The sequence below is a fragment of the Staurois parvus genome, unplaced genomic scaffold (assembly GCF_062004578.1).
Source record: "Staurois parvus isolate SC_StPar_1 unplaced genomic scaffold, SC_StPar_1.0 ptg000114l, whole genome shotgun sequence".
NCBI classification, from domain to species: Eukaryota; Metazoa; Chordata; class Amphibia; order Anura; family Ranidae; genus Staurois; species Staurois parvus.
Window position 1 is genome coordinate 5,659,658 of NW_028317910.1, and position 20,069 is coordinate 5,679,726.

General features: G+C 41.5%; 1 protein-coding gene across 19 annotated transcripts in view; it reads left to right on the forward strand.

Annotated features, from left to right (window-relative positions):
* WNK1 (WNK lysine deficient protein kinase 1) overlaps positions 1–20,069 on the forward strand; it is a 239,269-nt gene that overhangs the window by 125,912 nt on the left and 93,288 nt on the right. For 13 of the 19 annotated variants that reach the window (XM_089671781.1, XM_089671780.1, XM_089671783.1 and 10 more), the window contains 4 exons: positions 9,226–9,314; positions 11,503–11,722; positions 15,202–15,544; positions 17,714–17,880. In XM_089671781.1, coding sequence (XP_089527907.1) covers positions 9,226–9,314; positions 11,503–11,722; positions 15,202–15,544; positions 17,714–17,880 — 819 coding nt within the window. The remainder of the gene's footprint in view (positions 1–9,225; positions 9,315–11,502; positions 11,723–15,201; positions 15,545–17,713; positions 17,881–20,069) is intronic. The other 6 variants (XM_089671793.1, XM_089671775.1, XM_089671792.1 and 3 more) reach the window with 2 other exon arrangements.

Sequence of the window (20,069 nt, forward strand, 5' to 3'; positions counted from 1 at the left end):
CCTGCAACCACCCACAGCCAAAACAGGTTGCTCTTTTACGTTTATTTATGTAATTCCCACGCATCTAAACATGCAGTGCATTTGTAGCTCCGGGAATTCATATGGTGCAAAAGTGCCATGCGATTTCCCAGCGGCTGTGGTTTTAAAAAGGTGCAGGGACCTTTTTTCTTACGTTTTCCCACAGATACTGCAGTCCATTCAAGTGAATAGGCTGCTGTGCCCGCACAGATTGCACAGGTGTGAATCAAGCCACCTATGAATATTTGTCAACATTTATTTATTATTTTCTTTGTAGGGGCGCTTTTTTTTTGCTGTGTTGAGTTATTTCAGGGCCATATCAGATTGTGGTTTTGCTATTGGCAATATAACATCATGGGCAGAATCGCCAAAAGAGGGGCTCCCCCCCCCCCGTATGGAGTAATTTCTTTGTTGACCTAGAATGCTACAAAATCTCACTTGCTAGAGAGGAAGCAGCAGCTTGCTGGAAATAGCAAATATAAATGGTCTGTGCCAAGCTTTCTTCTTTTCTATCTGCGATTTTGTTACTTTAAGACTTCATGCAAACGGTTATAAAAATGCCAGTAGCGTTAGCTGTAGAATGCTGTGCTAAAAAATGCAAGTTTTGTCACTTCTTTAGTGTTTTTGTATTCGCGTTTTTAGTGTTATTCAGCGTTTGTGGTTTTTAGCGTTTTTGACAAAACTATGCTCCCACAAAAGCTTGAGGCTCAAAAATGCTCAGAAACGCCATCTGCGTTTATCAGCATTAGAACGTTTTTACAGCTGAAAACTCCTTTTCGGACAGTAGTTCTTGGGGGGTTTTCCCATCCTGAAAATACCCCTGCCAAAAACTTTGATAAAAGCCTATGCATGAACACACAGGATAACATGCTGGGGAGTTTACTGTCTGTAGAAAAAAAAAACATCTGATGCCCAAAACAGCAGCTATAAAAACGCCCAGTATGTATGAGGCCTAATTAGGTACGCCTGAATAAAACAAGTAGCATTTGGATTAGTTTTGTACAAGCTGAATCCAGATGTGCATGCTACAGCTTCAGTCATGATGGAAGAGCGTTTTAATCCAGAATGTGTGCTGAAAACACTATGCACATTTAGTCAAATTTTCAGTTTACTACTGGGTTCCCCAGAGTGTCTGATTCAAGCACGCACATTTTTTCTCCTGTGATATGTTACTTTTTGTTTAGGTGCCATTAGTTGCATATATTTGTATTGGCAGCGTTATAACTACTACAGTCCCTGTAATGATATACAGTGGATATACAAGTCTACACACCCCTTTTAAAATGTCAGGTTTCTGTGATGTAAAAAATGAGACAATTAATTTCAGAACTTTTTCCACCTTTAATGTAACCTATAAACTGTACAACTCAGTTGAACAACAAACAAATCATTTAGGTGGAGGGAAGTAAAATAAAATAATATGGTTGCATAAGTGTGCACACCTTTAAACTAATACTTTTGTTGAAGCACCTTTTTGATTTTATTACGGCACTCGGTCTTTTTGGGTACGAGTCTATCAGCATGGCACATCTTGACTTGGCAATATTTGCCCACTCTTCCCTGCAAAACACCCCAAATCTGTCAGATTGTGAGGGCATCTCTTCAGATCACTCCACAGATTTTCAGTCAGATTCAGGTCTTGGCTCGGGCCGGACTATTCCAAAACTTTAATCATCTTCTGGTGAAGCTATTCCTTGGTTGATTTGGATGTATGTTTTGGGTCGTTGTCATGCTGAAAGATGAAGTTCCTCTTCATGTTCAGCTTTCTAGCAGAAGCCTGAAGGTTTTGTGGCAATATTTGCTGGTATTTGGAACTGTTCATAATTCCCTCTACCTTGACTAAGGCCCCAGTTTCAGCTGAAGAAAAACAGCCTCAAAGCATGATGCTGCCACCACCATGCTTCACTGTGGGTATGGTGTTCTTTTTGTGATGTGCAGTGTTGTTTTTGCGCAAACATAACTTTTGGAATTATGGCTAAAAAGTTCAACCTTGGTTTCATCAGACCAGAACACATTTTCCCACGTGCTTTTGGGAGACTTTAGATGTGTTTTTGCAAAATTTAGAAGAATAAGAAGATGTTTCCGTTTTGCCATGCAACCCCATAGCCCAGACATATGAAGAATATGGGAGATTGTTGTCACATGTACCACACAGCCAGTACTTGCCAGATATTCCTGCAGCTCCTTTAATGTTGTTGTAGGCCTCTTGTCAGCCTCTCAGACCAGTTTTCTTCTAGTCTTTTTATCAATTGTGGAAGGACATCCAGTTATTGGTAATGTCACTGTTGCACCATATTTTCTCCACTTGATGACTGTCTTCACTGTGTTCCATGGTATATCTAATGCCTTAGAAATTCTTTTGTACCCTTCTCCTGACTGATACCTTTTAACAATGAGATCCCTCTGATGTTTTGGAAGCTGTCTGTGGACCATTGTTTTTTTACTGTAGGATGAGACTAAGAAAATGTCAGGCAAGACCTACTAGAACAGCTGAACTTTATTTGGGGTTAATCAGAGGCACTTTAAATGATGGCAGGTGTGTACTGGCTCATATTTAACATGATTTTGTATGTGATTGCTTAATTCCAAACACAGCTACATCCCCAGTTAGAGGGTGTGCACACTTATGCAACCACATTTTTTTTGGGTTTTTTTTATGTTTACTCCCCCTTTAAGATTTCAGTTGTTTTTCAATAGCGTTGTACAGTTTATAGGTCACATTAAAGGTGGAAAAAGTTCTGAAATGATTTACCTTTGTCTCATTTTTTTTTTTTTACATCACAGAAACCTGACATTTTAACGGGTGTGTAGACTTTATATCTACTGTAGTATGTATCACTCCAATAGTACTCATTGCTATGTAGGGTGATGGTTCATGATGGAAGCTAAAGAAACATTTACGTCTCTATTGGTGGTTGCCCAGTGTGTCTTGTTGCTATGTCTGTGAATTTCACAGGCTTGGGACAAGGTAAGGACATTTGAGGCCCTAACCTTAAATTGCTTATTGCAGCCCCAAATGCTGCCATGGGCATCATTAATAAAGGTGCAAAAGAAATTGGGTGGCATGTACTGCTGCTTGTAGTTGGCCTAGAGCAGGGGTGTCCAAACTTTTTTCAAAGAGGGCCAGATTGGATGAAGTGAACATGGTGGAGGGCCGAACATTTTTCCGAACATTCTTTGAACCATTACAATTAAATGCAAATAAATTATTTTATGCCAAGTTAATTGCAAACGACATACTTTTCATTTCATAACATTAAGATCAACTGACAGCTGAGTTTTCACAATGTATTGAAAATAAATTTAAAAAAAACTTACCTGCACTAATGTGAAGGGTGAAAAAGGTAGCTGGAGCGGAAGTCTCTGCTCGGCAGCCGGGAGGGGAAGAGAAACACACTTCACGCTGGAAGCCCGGCCCTGACGTCACCACCCTCTGTCGCTCCCAGCGCGGCGCAGTCACGCATGTGCACTGCTCTCAAGCAGAAGACTGTCTGCCACAGAAGGGAGGGCCGTGCGACAGCCGCATTTACACAGACCAGGGAGAACGTGCCGCAGTCAGGCATGCGCACTGCCCTTTGCTCTCAAGCAGAAGACTGTCTGCCATTGAAGGGAGGGCCACATTACACAGATCAGGGAGGGCTGTTGGAGGGCCGTATTAAACCGACCCCCGGGCCGTAAATGGCCCGCGGGCCGGACTTTGGACATGCCTGGCCTAGAGAAATGACTTTTTCTTTGATCCAGCCTTGAGTGCAATCAGAAATTTGTTTTGTTGACTGTATTTTTTTGGGATGTGCATTAATTGTAAGCTCTAATGAGCAGGGCCCTCCGTTTCCTCTTGTACCAAATTATATTGTAACTGTAATGTCTACCTTCATTTTGTAAAGCTCTGCGCAAACTGTTGGCGCTATATAAATCCTGTATTATAATAATAATTTATACTAATTTAGCAAATAAAATTTTTTTTTTTTCGCACATCATCTCGGTACAGAAGGTTTTACTATTGTCAGCACGTAAAAACAAAAGTCATATTCTTGTTGCATGGAACTTTTAAACCTTCACACAAATACATTGTGGTGAGAACAGGGCTATTGATGAACAGCGTTAAAATTTTTTAGTAGTAATTTTCAGTCATAGTGTAACTGTCCATCCTGCCCTAAATACACTGAACTTCCTTTGTACAGAGGAATCACATTATTTGTTTTTTTTTTTTTGTTTTTTTTAATCTTTTATACATTTTTTCCAATACAAAAAGAGCATCTAATGCACACAGAAATAAATAGAACTTCACCAATACATAAATTCTATTTGCTTCATCTTATCCCCTGCCCCACCCTTCCTCCCACCCTCCCTCCTCCAATTTCCCCAGTCCATACCGAAATCCTAGTTTTTATCCTTTCTTGTGATTATCTGTCTATACCTGTATCCCTTCCCTCCCATCTCCTTCTCTCTGTCAGGTACTCCATTAAAACTCCCTCTAATACTCTTCCACCTATATTCCCACCAGTTCCAGATATCTTTTTAGATGTTTTGAAAATTAACCAGCTACTTCACATTTTCCAAAATTTTTCTATTCTCTTCTCAATATGACACAGCTCCTCCATCCTGTAAATATTTTCCACTCTGTCAACCCAGTCATTTATTCTTGGTGGGTCTGGGCAAGCCAAAATTTGGGAATCAAGCTCTTAGCCGCACTGATTAGATGATATAGTACCCTATTCTTATGTAGTTCTACTAAAGGTTCAAATGTATAAAATAAACATGTCCACGGGTCTCTCTGTACAGTAATCCCACATTTCCAGCATATATTGTAATAGTCCCTTTCAGTAGTCCTGTATTTTTGGGCAATCCCACTATATGTGTACCATTGTTCCCTTTTCCCCACATCCTCTCCAACATAAAGGTGAAACATCTACTTGTTGTTTGTGCCTTTCTCTGTGTAATATACCATCTAGCAAAACATTTGTAATTCATTCCAACTGTGCTCATATTAGTCATTTCATGTGTTAATTTGAACATTGTATTCTTTTGTTGCTCGTTCACTTTTGTTCCAATCTCCTGTTCCCATTTTTCCAAGAACTCAGGAGGATCAGTACCATCCATATCCACAAGAATGTTATAAATCCTGGAGGTGCCTTGTTTAGGAACTATAGTTACATTCAACAGTTTTTCAAATGGATACAGATCCTCCGACATCCTCATTGGTTGTGGGAGTGTTGAAACAAAATGACCTAATTGGCCATACCACAACTCGTCTAATGTGAAAGATAAATCTTTTTTTTTTTTTTAAGTCAGAAAAAGTCTGCAATTTCCCCTTATTCAGTATATCTTTCAAATGTTCTTTCTGATCTTTAATCCATTTCCCAGAAATATTATCCTTCTCTGGGGTGAAATGCTCTGTTCCTGCCAAGGGAATCATAACTGAATTTCTGTCCCTTTTGCTTATACATTCTATCCCAAACACTTAAAACTTTCTTTGGCAGTGGACTAATATTCACATCTAATGTGCAGAATTTATGTGGTACCCAAGCCATCTTCCATAACTGTGCCTTACTCAGGATCCCTTCCATATTCACCCAACCTTTCCCTTGTAAATTAAATATCCAGTCTATTATTCGTGATAATAGCATCGCTAGATAATATTTAACATTTGGCATACACAAACCGCCACTCCCTTTTGCCCTACACAATACCTCATACCTAATTCTCGGTTTCTTATTGGCCCAGATAAACTTAAGTATCTTCCTTTTATTATCCCGAAGAAAGATCCTGGTAGATGTACTGGAAGCATGTGGAACTTGTACAGGATTTTTGCTACTATCACCATCTTTACCAGGTTTATACGACCTATCCTGGAAGCTCTCCAGCTCCTCTTTTATTCCATTTACTAAAGGGATATAATTTTGCCTGGTACATGGCTTTTATTGAAGGAGTTAGTTTTATTCCCAAGTAGCCTATTTCCTTTTCCCTCCAAGTAAATGGAAAGTCTTTTTGTAGACTTGGTATATTGATGTTTAAGATCTCTGACTTTGCAAGGTTTATTTTCAGATTTGATAGCTTGCCATACTGTTTTAATAATCATTAAACTAGGCAACGTTATTTTAGGATTTACAATATAGACCAACATGTCGCCTGTGTATGCTGCCACCTTATGCTCCACTTCCCCAATCTTTATTCCTGCTATGTCTACACTCTTTCTTACCCTCACCAGAACAGGTTCCAGGGATAAAACCAATATTAAAGGAGAAAGTGGGCATACTTGTCTGGTTCAATTATACATTTGACCTGAGAGAGGGATCCGTTGACCTTAACCGCCGGAGCGCTATAAAGCCCTTTTATCCACTTTAACATTTTAGGCCCTATTCCTAAGATCTCTAGCGTATCAATCATGAAACCCCAGTTATCCCTGTCAAAAGCCTTTTCGGCATCAATTGACAGGAATAATGTTGGCAGTTTCTCTCTTTTACTCTTTGTGGGAGCAGCAATGATCTCAGACCACTGTCCCTACCTTCTCTTCCTGGAATGAATCCTACCTGATTCAGGTGTATCCATTCCAGCATCAACTCCTTCAGTCTGGTTGCAAATAGCTTAGCGTGTCAATGTTTAGTACGGATATGGGCCTGTAACTGGCACATTGTGTGCTACCGTCCCCCTCTTTAAGTATAATTGTTATATGTGCCTACAGTGACTCCTCCCTCATTCCAGCCCCTCCCCTATTGCATTCATATAACCACACATTTTAGGGACTGAGATCTCTAATTTATTTTATAATAACCCACAGTATATCTGTCCGGAACAAGGCTCTTTCCTTTAGCCTTATTTTTTTAGGGCCAAGGTGGTTTCCTCCAGGGTACTAGGTCTCTCTTGGGCCTCTAATTTTTCTTCTGCTATTCTTGGCAACTCCACTTCATTTAAATATTTTGTCTGTTTTTCGTCTTTTCCTCTTCTGTTCCTTTTTGGTTTTTGGGGCTCACATCGTACAGCCGGCTATAATATTTTTGGAACTTGTTAGCGATATCAGTGGTGGCGTACACCATTTCCCGTTTGTCATCTTTAATTTTTTCTATAAAGTTTTTGGATTTCTTTTCCTTTAGTTTCCTCATTAAGTATTTTCCGGGTCTATTCCCCTACTGATATCTTTCTTTTAAGACGCTGTTGAATATCCTTCTCGACTCCTGTTCCATAAGATCTTTTAATTCTTCTCTTTTAATATTTATCTTCTGATATTCCTTTTGGCCGTCTAATCCTATGTATTCTCTCACTTTTTTTACTTTTCTGTCGCTGATCTTCCCATTATTGGATTACATACTCTATTTTCTCCCGTAAGTCCTCTTCCTCGCGAACATTTCCACCATTTTCGTTTTTGTAGGTATTTGTGACACTTTCTATGTTTATAAATTCTTTAGTCTGATTCTCTTCCAGTATCCCAAATGACAATCTAGCTTGATCTCCACCATACTTTTTAATTCCTTCATCCTGTTTCTCCATGGTTTGGGTCTCTGTCTTTTCTCCTGCAGAGGCATGTATTTTCTTATTGTACTTGTATTTGCATTTGATTGGGTTTTTTTTAATCCCCCCCCCCCCCTAATAGATCTACTCTTCGTTTCATATAAGGATTTACCGTTAGAAGGAAAGACCCTTTTTTTCTTCTGATGGCTTTTACAGCCTCATTTGTGTTACTTTGGAAGTAGTAATAATCTAGCCTGTTTCACCAACCACTAAACACCCCAGCTCATGTAATCCTCGCATAGTTCTCCATCCGCCCCATTGCACAGGGGAATTTTAGATTGCAACAATTGTATCAGGAACAATAAAGGATTAAATGTCCTGCTGTTACGGCAACTCACCACTACCTTCCATGCCTACTGTATAGGATTGTTCAATCCCGCTGCACTTTCCGTCCCGACCGATGTCTCCAAGTCCTGTTCCAGGAGGGTCCAGGTGGATCATTTTGGGGGAGCTGTGTAAAAATGGCCTGGGGTGTTTCAGAGTCTCCCAAGGCTGCTGTCTCACTTCTCTCCTATTCCTTTAGGACAATTTGCCACATTCAAAATTGCTGCCATAGTCCCCTGGGCTGTCACATGGGTGGTCACTTGGTCGGTCACATGGACGCTCTCACCGTCCCCTTCTCCTTTGGCACTGCCGCCTCCAGCTCCTAGTTTGTCAGTGTCCGGGGAGTACAGCGCTCCTTTTCGACCACTGCCACCTGCGACTCTCCCCAGGGCTCCTCCAGTCAGCACCAGCACCCCTCATCGGCCACCTCCAGGACCGCCCACACTCAGGGTCCGCACGGGATCCGACATTGCACCAGCCTGGAGCTCAGGTAAGGCAGCTATTGTCACGCATGGTGGGCGTCTGGAGCTCCTACTCCTCATGGCGCCCAAGAGTCACATTATTTGTGTCCATAAGTATAAATGTGTCGAGCAGCAAATGGGAAGATATTGGGATTAGGCTAAAGGGTTATTTTAATTTTGTATTGTGACATGAATTTACCATCATTTTATCCTATGTGTACTTATATTTGGGTAGTTATTTCATTTAAAATTATTTATTTCACATTTTACATTTTGGCAACATAGACCTGTGCAATAAATGCACCGAGTAATATTACCAACAGTCCCTGTCCAACAAAGATGCTCCAAGTCTAGTGTCCCTCCCTGTCATGCCCATCTGTACATGGAGCTTGCTTAGTAATAAGGTTCCTTTTCACACAAGCTTTGTCTGCTCCGTTCAGCAGGGAATTTGTGGACAGGTTGGAGCTGAATGGGACAGATGTTAGTTGTGACATCCGTGCATGTTCCATTTTTGTACACGTTTTGATAGCAGACTATTGCAGACCTGTGATAGGTCTATGGTTGGTAGTCCTTTTCTGTTGTATTTTTTTTTTTTTTTTTTTTGGGGACATAAATGGACTTGGCTGTAGGCAAATTATAAAGGCATACAAGTCAGTTTATATCTGCCTGGCCATGTACAATGTGGAAGTGAATTTATAATGAATGCTGCAGACCAAATGGTATGATGTACACACATTACCAGTCAGTGAGTGGTTTGCCAACCTCTATCTCTCTACAGACATGTTGATCATGGCGTGAGGTTTTTCTTCTGCTGTAAACCAGTTTAACCAGATTTAGCTATTGAAAATTATTTATCAGTGGTACATCTATACAAGTTACTTGCAATTAAAGTGATTTCCTCTTCATGTATTTACAGGGTGTGAAGCCAGCCAGCTTTGATAAGGTTGCCATTCCAGAGGTGAAAGAAATCATCGAAGGATGCATTCGTCAGAATAAGGATGAAAGGTTTGCAAAGATGCCTTAGGTTTATATGATGTGTAACATCCCTGGAACCAGTTTCTTCATAAAGTTTTTCAGTATGTTTTTTGAGTTAAAAAACTGGAATGCTACAGTACAAACGTCTCACCTACTTATGCAGGCCCTTACAAGTGTAACTCCTGCCAAAAATGTTTTTTTAAAAAGTTTGATTAGACGAGGAAAGGTTAAAACTAGTGGTGCACTGAAATTAAACTTCTGGTGCTGAAACTGAAAATTCAGGTTGTACTTGGCCGAAAACCGAAATGGACAGTTTATAAAAATATATATTTTTCAAATGCAATTAAAAAAAAAAAAAAATACAAAACATAAAATAAAACCCCAATTTTTTTGTAAAATACGAAAGATTGTTATGCAGAGTAAATACCCAACATGTTATGCTTTAAAATTACGCACATTCGTGGAATGGCGCCAAAAATACGGTCCTTAAAAAAATCTCCATGGGTGACACTTTAAACATTTCTACAGGTTACCAGTTTAACGTTACAGAGGAGGTCTAGTGCTAGAGTTATTGCTTTTGCTCTGACGTTCACGACAATACCTCACTTGTGTGATTTGAACATCGTTTACATATGTGAGCGGCACGTACGTCTGCAGTTACCGCTATGCACGAGCACAGGGGGACAAGGGCACTTTAAACATTTTTTTTTAATTATTTATTTTATTACTTTTTTTTTTTTTTACACTGCCCCTTTACATTTTTTTTTTTTTTTTAAATCACTTTTATTCCTATCACAAGGAATGCATGCATCCCTTGTGATAGAAATGGGCAGTGACAGGTCCTCATTATGGAGAGATAATAAGACCCCACATCTCTCCTCTACAATGTAAAGCATTAGATCAAAAAAAGCATTGATCTAGTGCAGAGGTCTCCAAACTTCATAAACAAAGGGCCAGTCCTTCAGACTTTAGGAGGGCTAGACTGTGGGAGTAGAAAATGCCCCAAAGTTAGTGGGAGTCCACAATGTCTCAGAGTTGATGGTCGGTGAGAGTTAAAAAAAAAAAAAAATTAGTACATGTGGTCAGTAGGAGTGCCCCATTGTTGGTGTCAGTGGAAGGAATTGTTCTCCAACATTGGTGTCAGTGGGATCAATGGTGCCCCATTGTTTGTGTCAGTGGGAGGAATAGTGACCCAACATTGGAGTCAGTAGGAAAGATGGTGTGACGTTGTTGGTGTCGGTGGGAGGAACAGTGCCCCATCATTGGTGTCAGTGGGAGGAATAGTGCCTCAAGGGCCAGACAAATGCAAGCAAAGGACCACATCTGGCCCTCGAGCTGCAGTCTGGAGACCACTAGTGCTTTAAAAAAAAAAAAAGGCCTTGTTTACAAGGCGCTGGATCCGGAAGTGATGTATGACGTCGCTTAGATCCTCCAAGGGCATAAAGATGAGTTGGAGGCCATCTTTCCTCCACTGGTCTCTATGCCCAGCGCCGGAATCGCTGAATGGGTTCTCGGGTAAGGCTGAGAACCACCGGGTGGCAGCGGCGAGGGGCAGGGTTATTTTCGGGTACCTGTATTGGTGCTTATTTTCATATCGACCAATAGGGATGTTTTCGTCCGAAACATTTCAGTCTCCAAAATTTTGGTGCATCCCTAGTTAAAACCTCTGTAATGTTTTTGCTTCAGATTTCCCCATTCTCCCAGTCTCAGAGAAACAGGAAGTACATGGAAGCCTTCCCAAAATGAGGCGAAATCCCATCTTTGACAGTTGTCACCAGAACATGTCCCCATTGGAAATTATGCATCCTGTTTCAATAACTATCGTAAAATTGTGCATTCTCCCCAGGTGACAGTGGCCCACAGGACAAAAACTGAAGTTGGCTAAGGGATACAGATAGCAATAAAAACCGGACACAAGTCTGTAACCCTTGCCCATTCTGTCAGTTCTAAACTTAAGAAAAACGTTTTGTCTGAAGTTATACTTAACTTTTTTGCATTTATCTACTGTTTATTACTTTATGTCACTTTATGCCAGTGAATAGCAGGGTGGGATTTAATTTTGTGTTTGGAGTTAGTGCATCCTGAGCAAATATTCTTTACATCTATGTCATCCTAATATTGGTTGTTATATATGTCTGTCACATTGTGAAGCATCAGTGTGTGGTCCACTCATGTTTGTACTCTGATCTCCCTGAAGTTGTTGATTTTGTTTGGTTAGGTATGCCATTAAAGACTTGCTGAACCATGCCTTCTTCCAAGAGGAGACTGGGGTGCGAGTGGAACTGGCAGAAGAGGATGATGGAGAAAAGATAGCCATTAAGCTGTGGTTGCGTATTGAAGATATCAAGAAATTAAAGGGCAAATACAAGGATAACGAAGCCATAGAATTTTCCTTTGACTTGGAGAGGGACGTCCCTGATGATGTAGCTCAAGAAATGGTGAGCTTTCCTCAATTTCTGTCCTGTAAACCATATAATGCTAAAATATCAAGTCTTTGGATTTTGACTGTTAAGATACACGTAACTGATTTTTATTTACCTGCATTTTGCTGCTAATATTACAGCATCCGTTGTGGGATGTTGTGACTGAGATGAAGCATAATGGTGAACAATTGGCAGACTGTTTTTGAGGAGATTCTCTTCACTTCCTGTCTGTAAGACACAACAGGAAGTGAGAGGAATGTCCCCAGTGTTATTGTTGAAAAATCTATTCTCCCATACTGTTCCTGTGATGACCCAAAAATTTTGATATCCCACCTTCTGGTTAATGGGCACATAGAGGGTGAGTCTCTAAAGGATTATCTTTACTTACATTAATATCTGCCTCAAAATAATGCAGAAATTTTAAGATGAAGAGATTAGGTGGGGCAGAATGCGAGAGTAAACTGCAAGTGTTTTAACAGTACAAGGTTTTCTGACTAGTTGGTGTAATAAACCATAGGTCAATTCAACGGTTATCAAATGCGATAGTTGTGTTTTTTGGAGTGCATACAGTAAATACATGAGATATAGCCGAAAAATTGAGATAAATGGTGAGAAATGAAATTCCGTGCACACTTTCTTATTAAATATGTGGTGTTAGTGGGTGATGAAAACATGGCTCAACCATGGGGTTTTTATAGTGTTACCCCTGGCTGACAGAACTCCCCCCCTTTTGGTGTAGAGGAGAATCTGTCATGGGATTCATACCCGCATGCTCCAGCTGGATTGGTAAGTAGATGCCCCCTCCCTTCCATCTCTGGACGCGGAGTGGTGTGTGGGTTCTCCCTGGAGTGGTCGTTCTTTATGGGGTTCTCCTCCTCTACAGGCCTGGACTCCTGATCCTACCATCCCCCCCCCCCCCCCCCGGCTGGTTGTGCTATTGGGGCGTTTGTGAGGTTGCAGTACCTCCTGGTAGCGGGTAGCCCTTCCTGTGTTACTGTATGGCCAGGCGGCCTCCTGGAATCTGCCAAAGGGTGTCTGCCAGTGCTTTGCGATGCCCCTTTTTGCATCTTGCGTGGTCATTATGAGCAGCGCTTTGGTGACATATGGTGTTGGCTTCAGCAGCAGGCAACTGAGGTATGCTATCCTGTGCTGCTGCATAAGAGAGTAGGTTTGAGACCCCCTTTTCCCAGTCGGTGCTCAGTTTGTCCCCCCGAGGGTGTCCGCACCGCGCGGTGGGGCTGCTGGAAAAATTTAGGCCAGGGATTTACAGCCTACTGGAAAAAAAAAAATTGGTGCTGCTCTGCATTGTTCTAGGGGCGCAATGCAGTGAGGCAGACAGACGCAGGACTGCATGCCTGAGTAGGTCTCCAGGCCGTTGTACTCAGGGGAGGAGGCTTCCTCTGTCACCATTATCTGTGGGAATAGACATGGGGGCCTCTCCACTCAAGGTGGTACCACTTGCATTACTGGTTGTAGTTTTTCCTGGGGTTGCTGCTGCAGTTGGCTGTCCCTTCTGCGACCCACAAGTCGACGGGTGCCCCATGGTGTTTCATCGGCCTAGTCTTGTCTGTGCACGTGTTTCCAAACTTTAAAAATGTAGTAGATTTACCCACTCCTCATTATTGCACTGCTTGGGGACATCCCTGTTTGGTAATGGATAAAGAAAAAACAGCTGTGTCCGTCAATGAACGTAAGAGGAAACGGGATTTTTTTTGTTACTTGTCATAAAGTCCCTTTCTCTGAGTTCATTGACGGAAACCACAACCACCTCTGTATGGAGTTTTCTCCTTTAGCACTGCTTGTGATTGACTGGGTTGCCTATAGCAGAGAGGGGGTTTTATGGACTGCCCATAAGAGGTGCTGAATTTTTTTCTGCCTAATGTCCTACTCCTGTAGGTGGAGATATAAATCCCTGTTTGTGTTCATTGATGGTCACAGCTATTTCTTCTTTATCCACTACCAAGCAGGGATTTATATCTCCACCTACAGCAGTAGGACACTAGGCAGAAAAAAAATTTGGCACCTCTTATGGGCAGTCCTCTCTGTGCATAAAACCTCCTCTCTGCTATAGGCAACCCAGTTAATCACAAGCAATGCCAAAGGAGAAAACTCCTTAGAGAGGTGGTTGCTGTTTCCATCAATGAACTCAGAGAAAGGGATTTTACAGCAAGTAACAAAAAAATCCCGTTTTCTCTTATGTTCATTGACGGACACAGCTGTTTCTTCTTTATCCACTACCAGAGAAATGTTTACGGTGAGTTAAAAAAAAAGAAAAATCCGGTTTTTATCACCGTGAGCACTATGTTTCACTTGTATTTCTTTGAGTATATACATGTGGACTCACCCTGGAAGCCCTGATCCTGGCTTTAAATGGGAAATGTAAGCTCCAAGGAGCAGGGCCCTCAAATACCTCTTGTATTGAACTGTATTTTTACTGTATTGTCTCCCACTATAATGTAAAGCGCTGAGCAAACCATTGGCGCTATATAATTCCTGTATAATAATAATATGTGCAGAATACCTTATTATTCAAAGGTCATTTCTTTCAGGTGAGAAAATGTCTGAGTGTCGGCGGCCTTCACTGGACACAAATATAAAGCTAGTTTTAAGCACTATAATAATGAAGTATTAAGGATTATTATATTTAGACACTAATGTGTATTTTGGAAGTAAACTCAGAAATTTGGACTATTGGGACACAGTTTAGAACTTTTTTCACAGATTAAAAGATATTTGTAAGATGAGAGATTGTAACACTGACGGTCACATACATGCTTAAACACTTGTCACAACTTGCAGAATAGTGAACACGGTCTATTATTTTGTGTTTGTTAATTTTTGTGTGTGATTTTGATTTTTTATAATTTGTGTTTAATCATTTGATTTGATATTTAAGAATTATGTTTGCACTGTGTTGATATCATGTATATGATTGAGTTTAATGCATTTTTTTCTGCTACAAAAAAAAACCCACGGAGATCTCTACGCTGGCCATTAATTGGAAAAGAATGTATTCATCTGGAAAGGTTATTCTCTTAGCTCAAGAATGTAACTAATTCATTAAACTGCACTAGAGGGATATTCTGTGAAGAAAGAAAGAATGGAGTTTTTTTTTTTTCATCGAACAGTGATAATTCTTAAATATCAGTAAAATTAAGTGCTGAGTATTGCAAAAACATTAATATTTAATTCATTCGGTAAATAAAACCAGTTGTTTACTGAATTGACTACTTTTGAGACAAATACCACATGAGCTATTTTACAGCAAACATTCCTGCGGTGTTGTCTCCTAGCGAATTGACCACACAGAGAGCTCTCCTTTGACTTCCTGGACTTGGAGGCCTGTAGGTTCGGCCTGTTTAGACAGTGAGCAGCATAGACGCTAAACTATTGTCTATAATGAATAGAAGAAGTGTAACAGGGCTGTTTTTTTTTTTTTTTCACCTTGGCAGGCAGAGTTGGATTAAGGGTTTTTTCTCCCCCCTCCTATACAGGTAGAATCTGGCTACGTCTGCGAAGGCGATCACAAAACCATGGCCAAAGCTATCAAAGACAGAGTGGCTCTGATCAAACGTAAACGAGAACAGCGCCAACAGGTGCGGGAGGAGCAGGAGAAGAGGAAGCAGGAGGAGATCAGCCAGCAACAGCCTGAATCACAGCTTCCAAGCCCACCTCAGGGCAAAGGAATATCTACACAGCCCAGCTCTGGTCCAGCCCCTGCTCTGACCACTGTTCCAAATGCCTCTGCCACCCAGGTAGAGCCAGAGGAGCCTGAAGCTGATCAACATCTGCAGTACCAGCAGCCCAGCATATCAGTGACATGTGAGTTTTACAATGGTAAATGAAATGAAATGCCACTGCGTATTTTCTGCAACTTTGATATTATGGGTCAGGGCAGTTAGTGGATTTTTTGTAAATGTGCTGCTTGTCTTGCATTCTTCTGTTGTAAAAGCTGTTGATAGATATAGAGTGCTTAGTGAGAAAAACGTGACCTTTGTGTGTAATAATAATTTTTTATACACAAGTTATCCTATTTTTACCAAGGAAATGTGAATTTAGTTAAAACTATCTTCTTCGATTTATTTTGATTGATGAACATCAATCTGCTGCTTCTCCATCACTGTCCAGTCACAGGCAGGGAGGTAATTTTGTACCCTGACAGGAAAGACGCTGTCTTCTCAAAGCGCTTCTCTGCCCGCCCAATCCCTCTGCTGTGCATTCAGAGATGGCTTTGTATTCTGTGAATTAGTTCACATAATACATAGCACATTGGGCAGGGAGAAGGGAGGTGTGGGCACAGCAGCTGCATGCAGCTGAGACCAGAAGGTCCAGTGTGTTTAAGCTCTGAAAGTATAGCAATAGCTGTACTCCAACACCCAGTAAAAAGGTCAATTGAATATTAGAGATAAGTCTGCGAGGTGGCATGCACCTTGTCAAACTTAAAGGATAAGTTCACCTTTTTACCAAAAATAGTAAATGCACATTTTTTTTTTGGAGGAGCCTGGAATCCATTGCACCTGTGATCAACAGATCGCTGGTGGCCATGGAGGTCTCCTGCAGATCTGTCAGTATATCTGCTTGCCCATATCGGATGTTTGAGCAAGCAGATGTACTGACAGGAAGATCCAATGAGCTACCACGGCGAGTTCATTGAGAACTACAAGACGACAGGTGCTAAGGAAGACTGTGATTGGTCGACGCAGCCGCTTGGGCGAAGGCCTGCACAGCCACGTTTTTTAAAAAATTTGACAGCTGGGGGGGGGGGGGGGGGGGTGTGGAGAGAAGATCCCCTGCTAGCTGTCAAAGCTGGGGAGCAGAAGTTAGTGCATTCATTACATGTTACACCTTGAATATGATTAACTTTATCCTTTAAGGGCGTTTTTACCGCTTCCCAAACACCTCTGCTAATTCTGCACATTACAGCACATGGTGCTGTTCTAACAGGAGCGTTTGCGTCGTGGCAAAACGGACGACTCTGGTCGAGTCAGGAGGCGTTGAAGCCTCCTATTCTCGTCTATGGTGCCGCTCCGTAAACGCCCGGCCGGTTGCGACGTGGTTGCGGGGCGATTGCGGAGCGGTAACACCACTCAAACTGCATTATAGGCGTTTGTGGGGCGTTATTAACTCTCGGCAAACGCCTAGCAACTGCCGCTAAACCGCGCATGCGGCATTTGCGCAGCGTTAAAAAGCGCTCCGCAAAAGCCGGACCAAAGTTTGCCAAACGCTATAGGGGCGTTTGGCAAGCGTTGGTAAAACAGCCAAGTGTGAACGAGCCCTAATTGTAATACATTTCACAAAGTGGCTGAATTCCTGGAGTTCTGTGTAGAGCAGTGAGAAGATGGAACTGACCAAGGTAGTATGAAATGTTTGTGGGTATATAATTTGTATTCTTTTCACAACATAGAAGGGATCTTTTGAACTCCTTTAAAGATCTGTTAGGGCTTGACTAGATTTCTAACTCTCCTATAGTGTTAGTATGGATGTTAGACAGGCGTTAATGAGCTTTAGTATGGGTGTTAGACTGGCATTTTACAAGTGTTAAAAATTCTCCCCAAACGCCCTATGCAGGGTTTTAACGTGTTTTTATAAACATTTTTCAAGCATTAAAACTGCACCACAAACGCTTCTAATAAACTGTAATGTTGTTAACTTACTGCATACACCTGCCAGAGCATTTGCAGAGCATCACCATAGACTTGAATAGGAGGCGTTAAAAGGCTTCAAACTCCTCCAGACTGGACATGAGGCTTTGGTTTTGAAGTGACACTAACGCTTCATGTTTTGATAATGTGAACAGCACTGTGTACTGTCCATAGTACCATTTGCATAGGCGTTTGAGGAGCGTTAAAAATGCCCCTCAAACGTCTGCTTTCAATGCCAGTGTGAACTAGGCCTTTGTGTATTTTTCTTCTGCCATGGTTTTGTTAAAATAGTTTTGCCAGCTCACTTGCGCATCTGCTCTTTTCTTCTACTCTGACTTCTGTGCTTTGTCATGTTCTCTCTCAGCAGATGGAACGATTGACAGCGGGCAGGGCTCCTCTGTTTACTCCGAGTCTCGAGTGGGCAGTCAGCAAACTGTTTCCTATGGCTCCCAACAAGATCCTATCCTCCCTTCTTGCACCATATCTGGATATAGCACTCCAGCTCAGCCTCCAGCTCAGCCAGGGGTGGGGGTAAGATCGCAAACTGTTAAATTCTGACTAATATGATTTTGCCCATAATATTTGTATTTGTAATAAGAGCCTTTCGGCAGCTAAGACGCAACAAACCCCAGAAGGTTAGAGCACAATTTTCTCATGGAATGGCAAAGCTTTGCATTTTGGAACAAAATGGAACCCCTTAAATGCAAATCGTATTCTGCAAATCTGAACATTGCTGTGTGTTTCTCAATGTATTGTAAATTTGCCCAAGTTTACTCACTCAATAGCCACATTTTGAAAATGAATATTTGAGTTCCATTTTAACTTTGTTGTCTCTTGTAAAAACATAAGACATTAGGTATACTGGAAGTAATATGTTTACATTTTCATAGACCAATGGTTAAAGCATATATCTGGGCAAAATTAAAACATGTGCTGTACATCTTTGCAAAACATTTTCCCAACTTTAAAAAAGATGCAATTACATAAAGATACTGGTTGATTCTGTGAAAGGGGGAGATATTCTGTCGTACAGCATAGGAAAACGGAGCAGGGATGACAGCACTGATTGGAATTTCAGTACAGCACAGCCTTCTGTTACATGAAATTAGTCACTGGACTTCTGGTGAACAGGTTTCTTTTTTTTTTTTTCTGTACTGCAGTATACACAAAATGGGGAAAAATTGTAGATATGTTCTTAAGTGCTGTATGGATATTTATTAATTATAGTAATATATAATTTCCAGAGTAGTCATACCTTAGTCAGAAATTACTAAGCATTTCTATATTTGGTGGGAGCTATAGGCATGTTTATTTTGAGAAAGGTCAATCTTATATTCATGTGCTTTTACTTTGTGTTTGTTGTGGAATACTGCATGTTATTGATGCATTCTGTTTTCAGCCTGGTTGATTTTTATCCCCATAGCTGTGAGGAACCCCCTTATACCATATATGCATGTATCCTGTCCCTTATATTTTATTCAGTTTTACATTGGTTTCACAAACAATATATAATACACTTCTTACACTGCACAAGAGCACAAATATTTAAATTCTTTCCACAGGTTCAATTTTCCTATTAATTATCTTCATAAAAATAACTGTCTAACACAGTTGAAACCATTCTTGAATTAATTTTCTTTTGTTTTCAGTTAACATTTACCGTATTTTTCGCTCCATAAGACGCACCTGACCATAAGACGCACCTAGGTTTTAGAGGCAGAAAACAGGAAAAGAAAAATTCTGAACTAATGGACTGCAGACACAATACAGGAGATGACCAGAGACTGCGGACAGCACAAGGATGACCAGAGACTGCGGACAGCACAGGGAAGGGATGACCAGAGACTGCGGACAGCACAGGGATGACCAGAGACTGCGGACAGTACAGATGACTGCTGACCTTTGGGGAGGTGGGGAGCGGGTACCTGAATTTGACAGGTACCCGCTCTTACTTCCGCAGAGTTTTTGTTTGATCTTACCTGTTCCTCTATCCAGCCGCGCGCTGTCTTCCCGGCTTCTGTAATGGCGCTCGGCATGACAGCCGGGTGCCCAGTGCGCATGAGCGAGAAGCACTTGCGCTTTGTGATTGGTCCGGCGGCTTCTGGGATCTGTCATGTGTCCCAGGTACCGCCTTACCATTCACAAAAAGCACCGCTTCTTGCGCATGCGCACTTGGCACCCGGCTGTCATGCCCAGTGCCCACACTACAGAAGCCGGAAGACAGCGCGCCGCTGGATAGAGGAACAGGTAAGATCAAAGAAGTAAGAGCGGGTACCTGTCAAATTCAGGTACCCGCTCCCCACCTCCCCAAAGGTCAGCAGTCATCTCCATAAGGTCCCGCTGCAGAGCTGAGCGGCTGGCCCGGTATTCTGACACGGCGGTGGTGGAAATACCGGACCGGCCGCTCCATATTCGCTCCATAAGACACACTGACATTTTCCCCCCTTTTTTGGGGGGAAAAAAGTGCGTCTTATGGAGTGAAAAATACGGTATTTATTTTTGTAGATGCTTGTCCATAAGCTACACTAACTGATTTCTCTTTGCTGCCTTACCTGTGACACAAGAAAGGCATGTGGAATTCTGGTTCTGATGCTTGTGTTAGTGAAGATTGCAATGTACTGTACTTAATTTATTACTTAAACTATATATTGTATAGCAATCAAGCATTTTCCATTTAGATACTCAAAATCAGGTGGCTATTGTGATCACAGACCAGATCT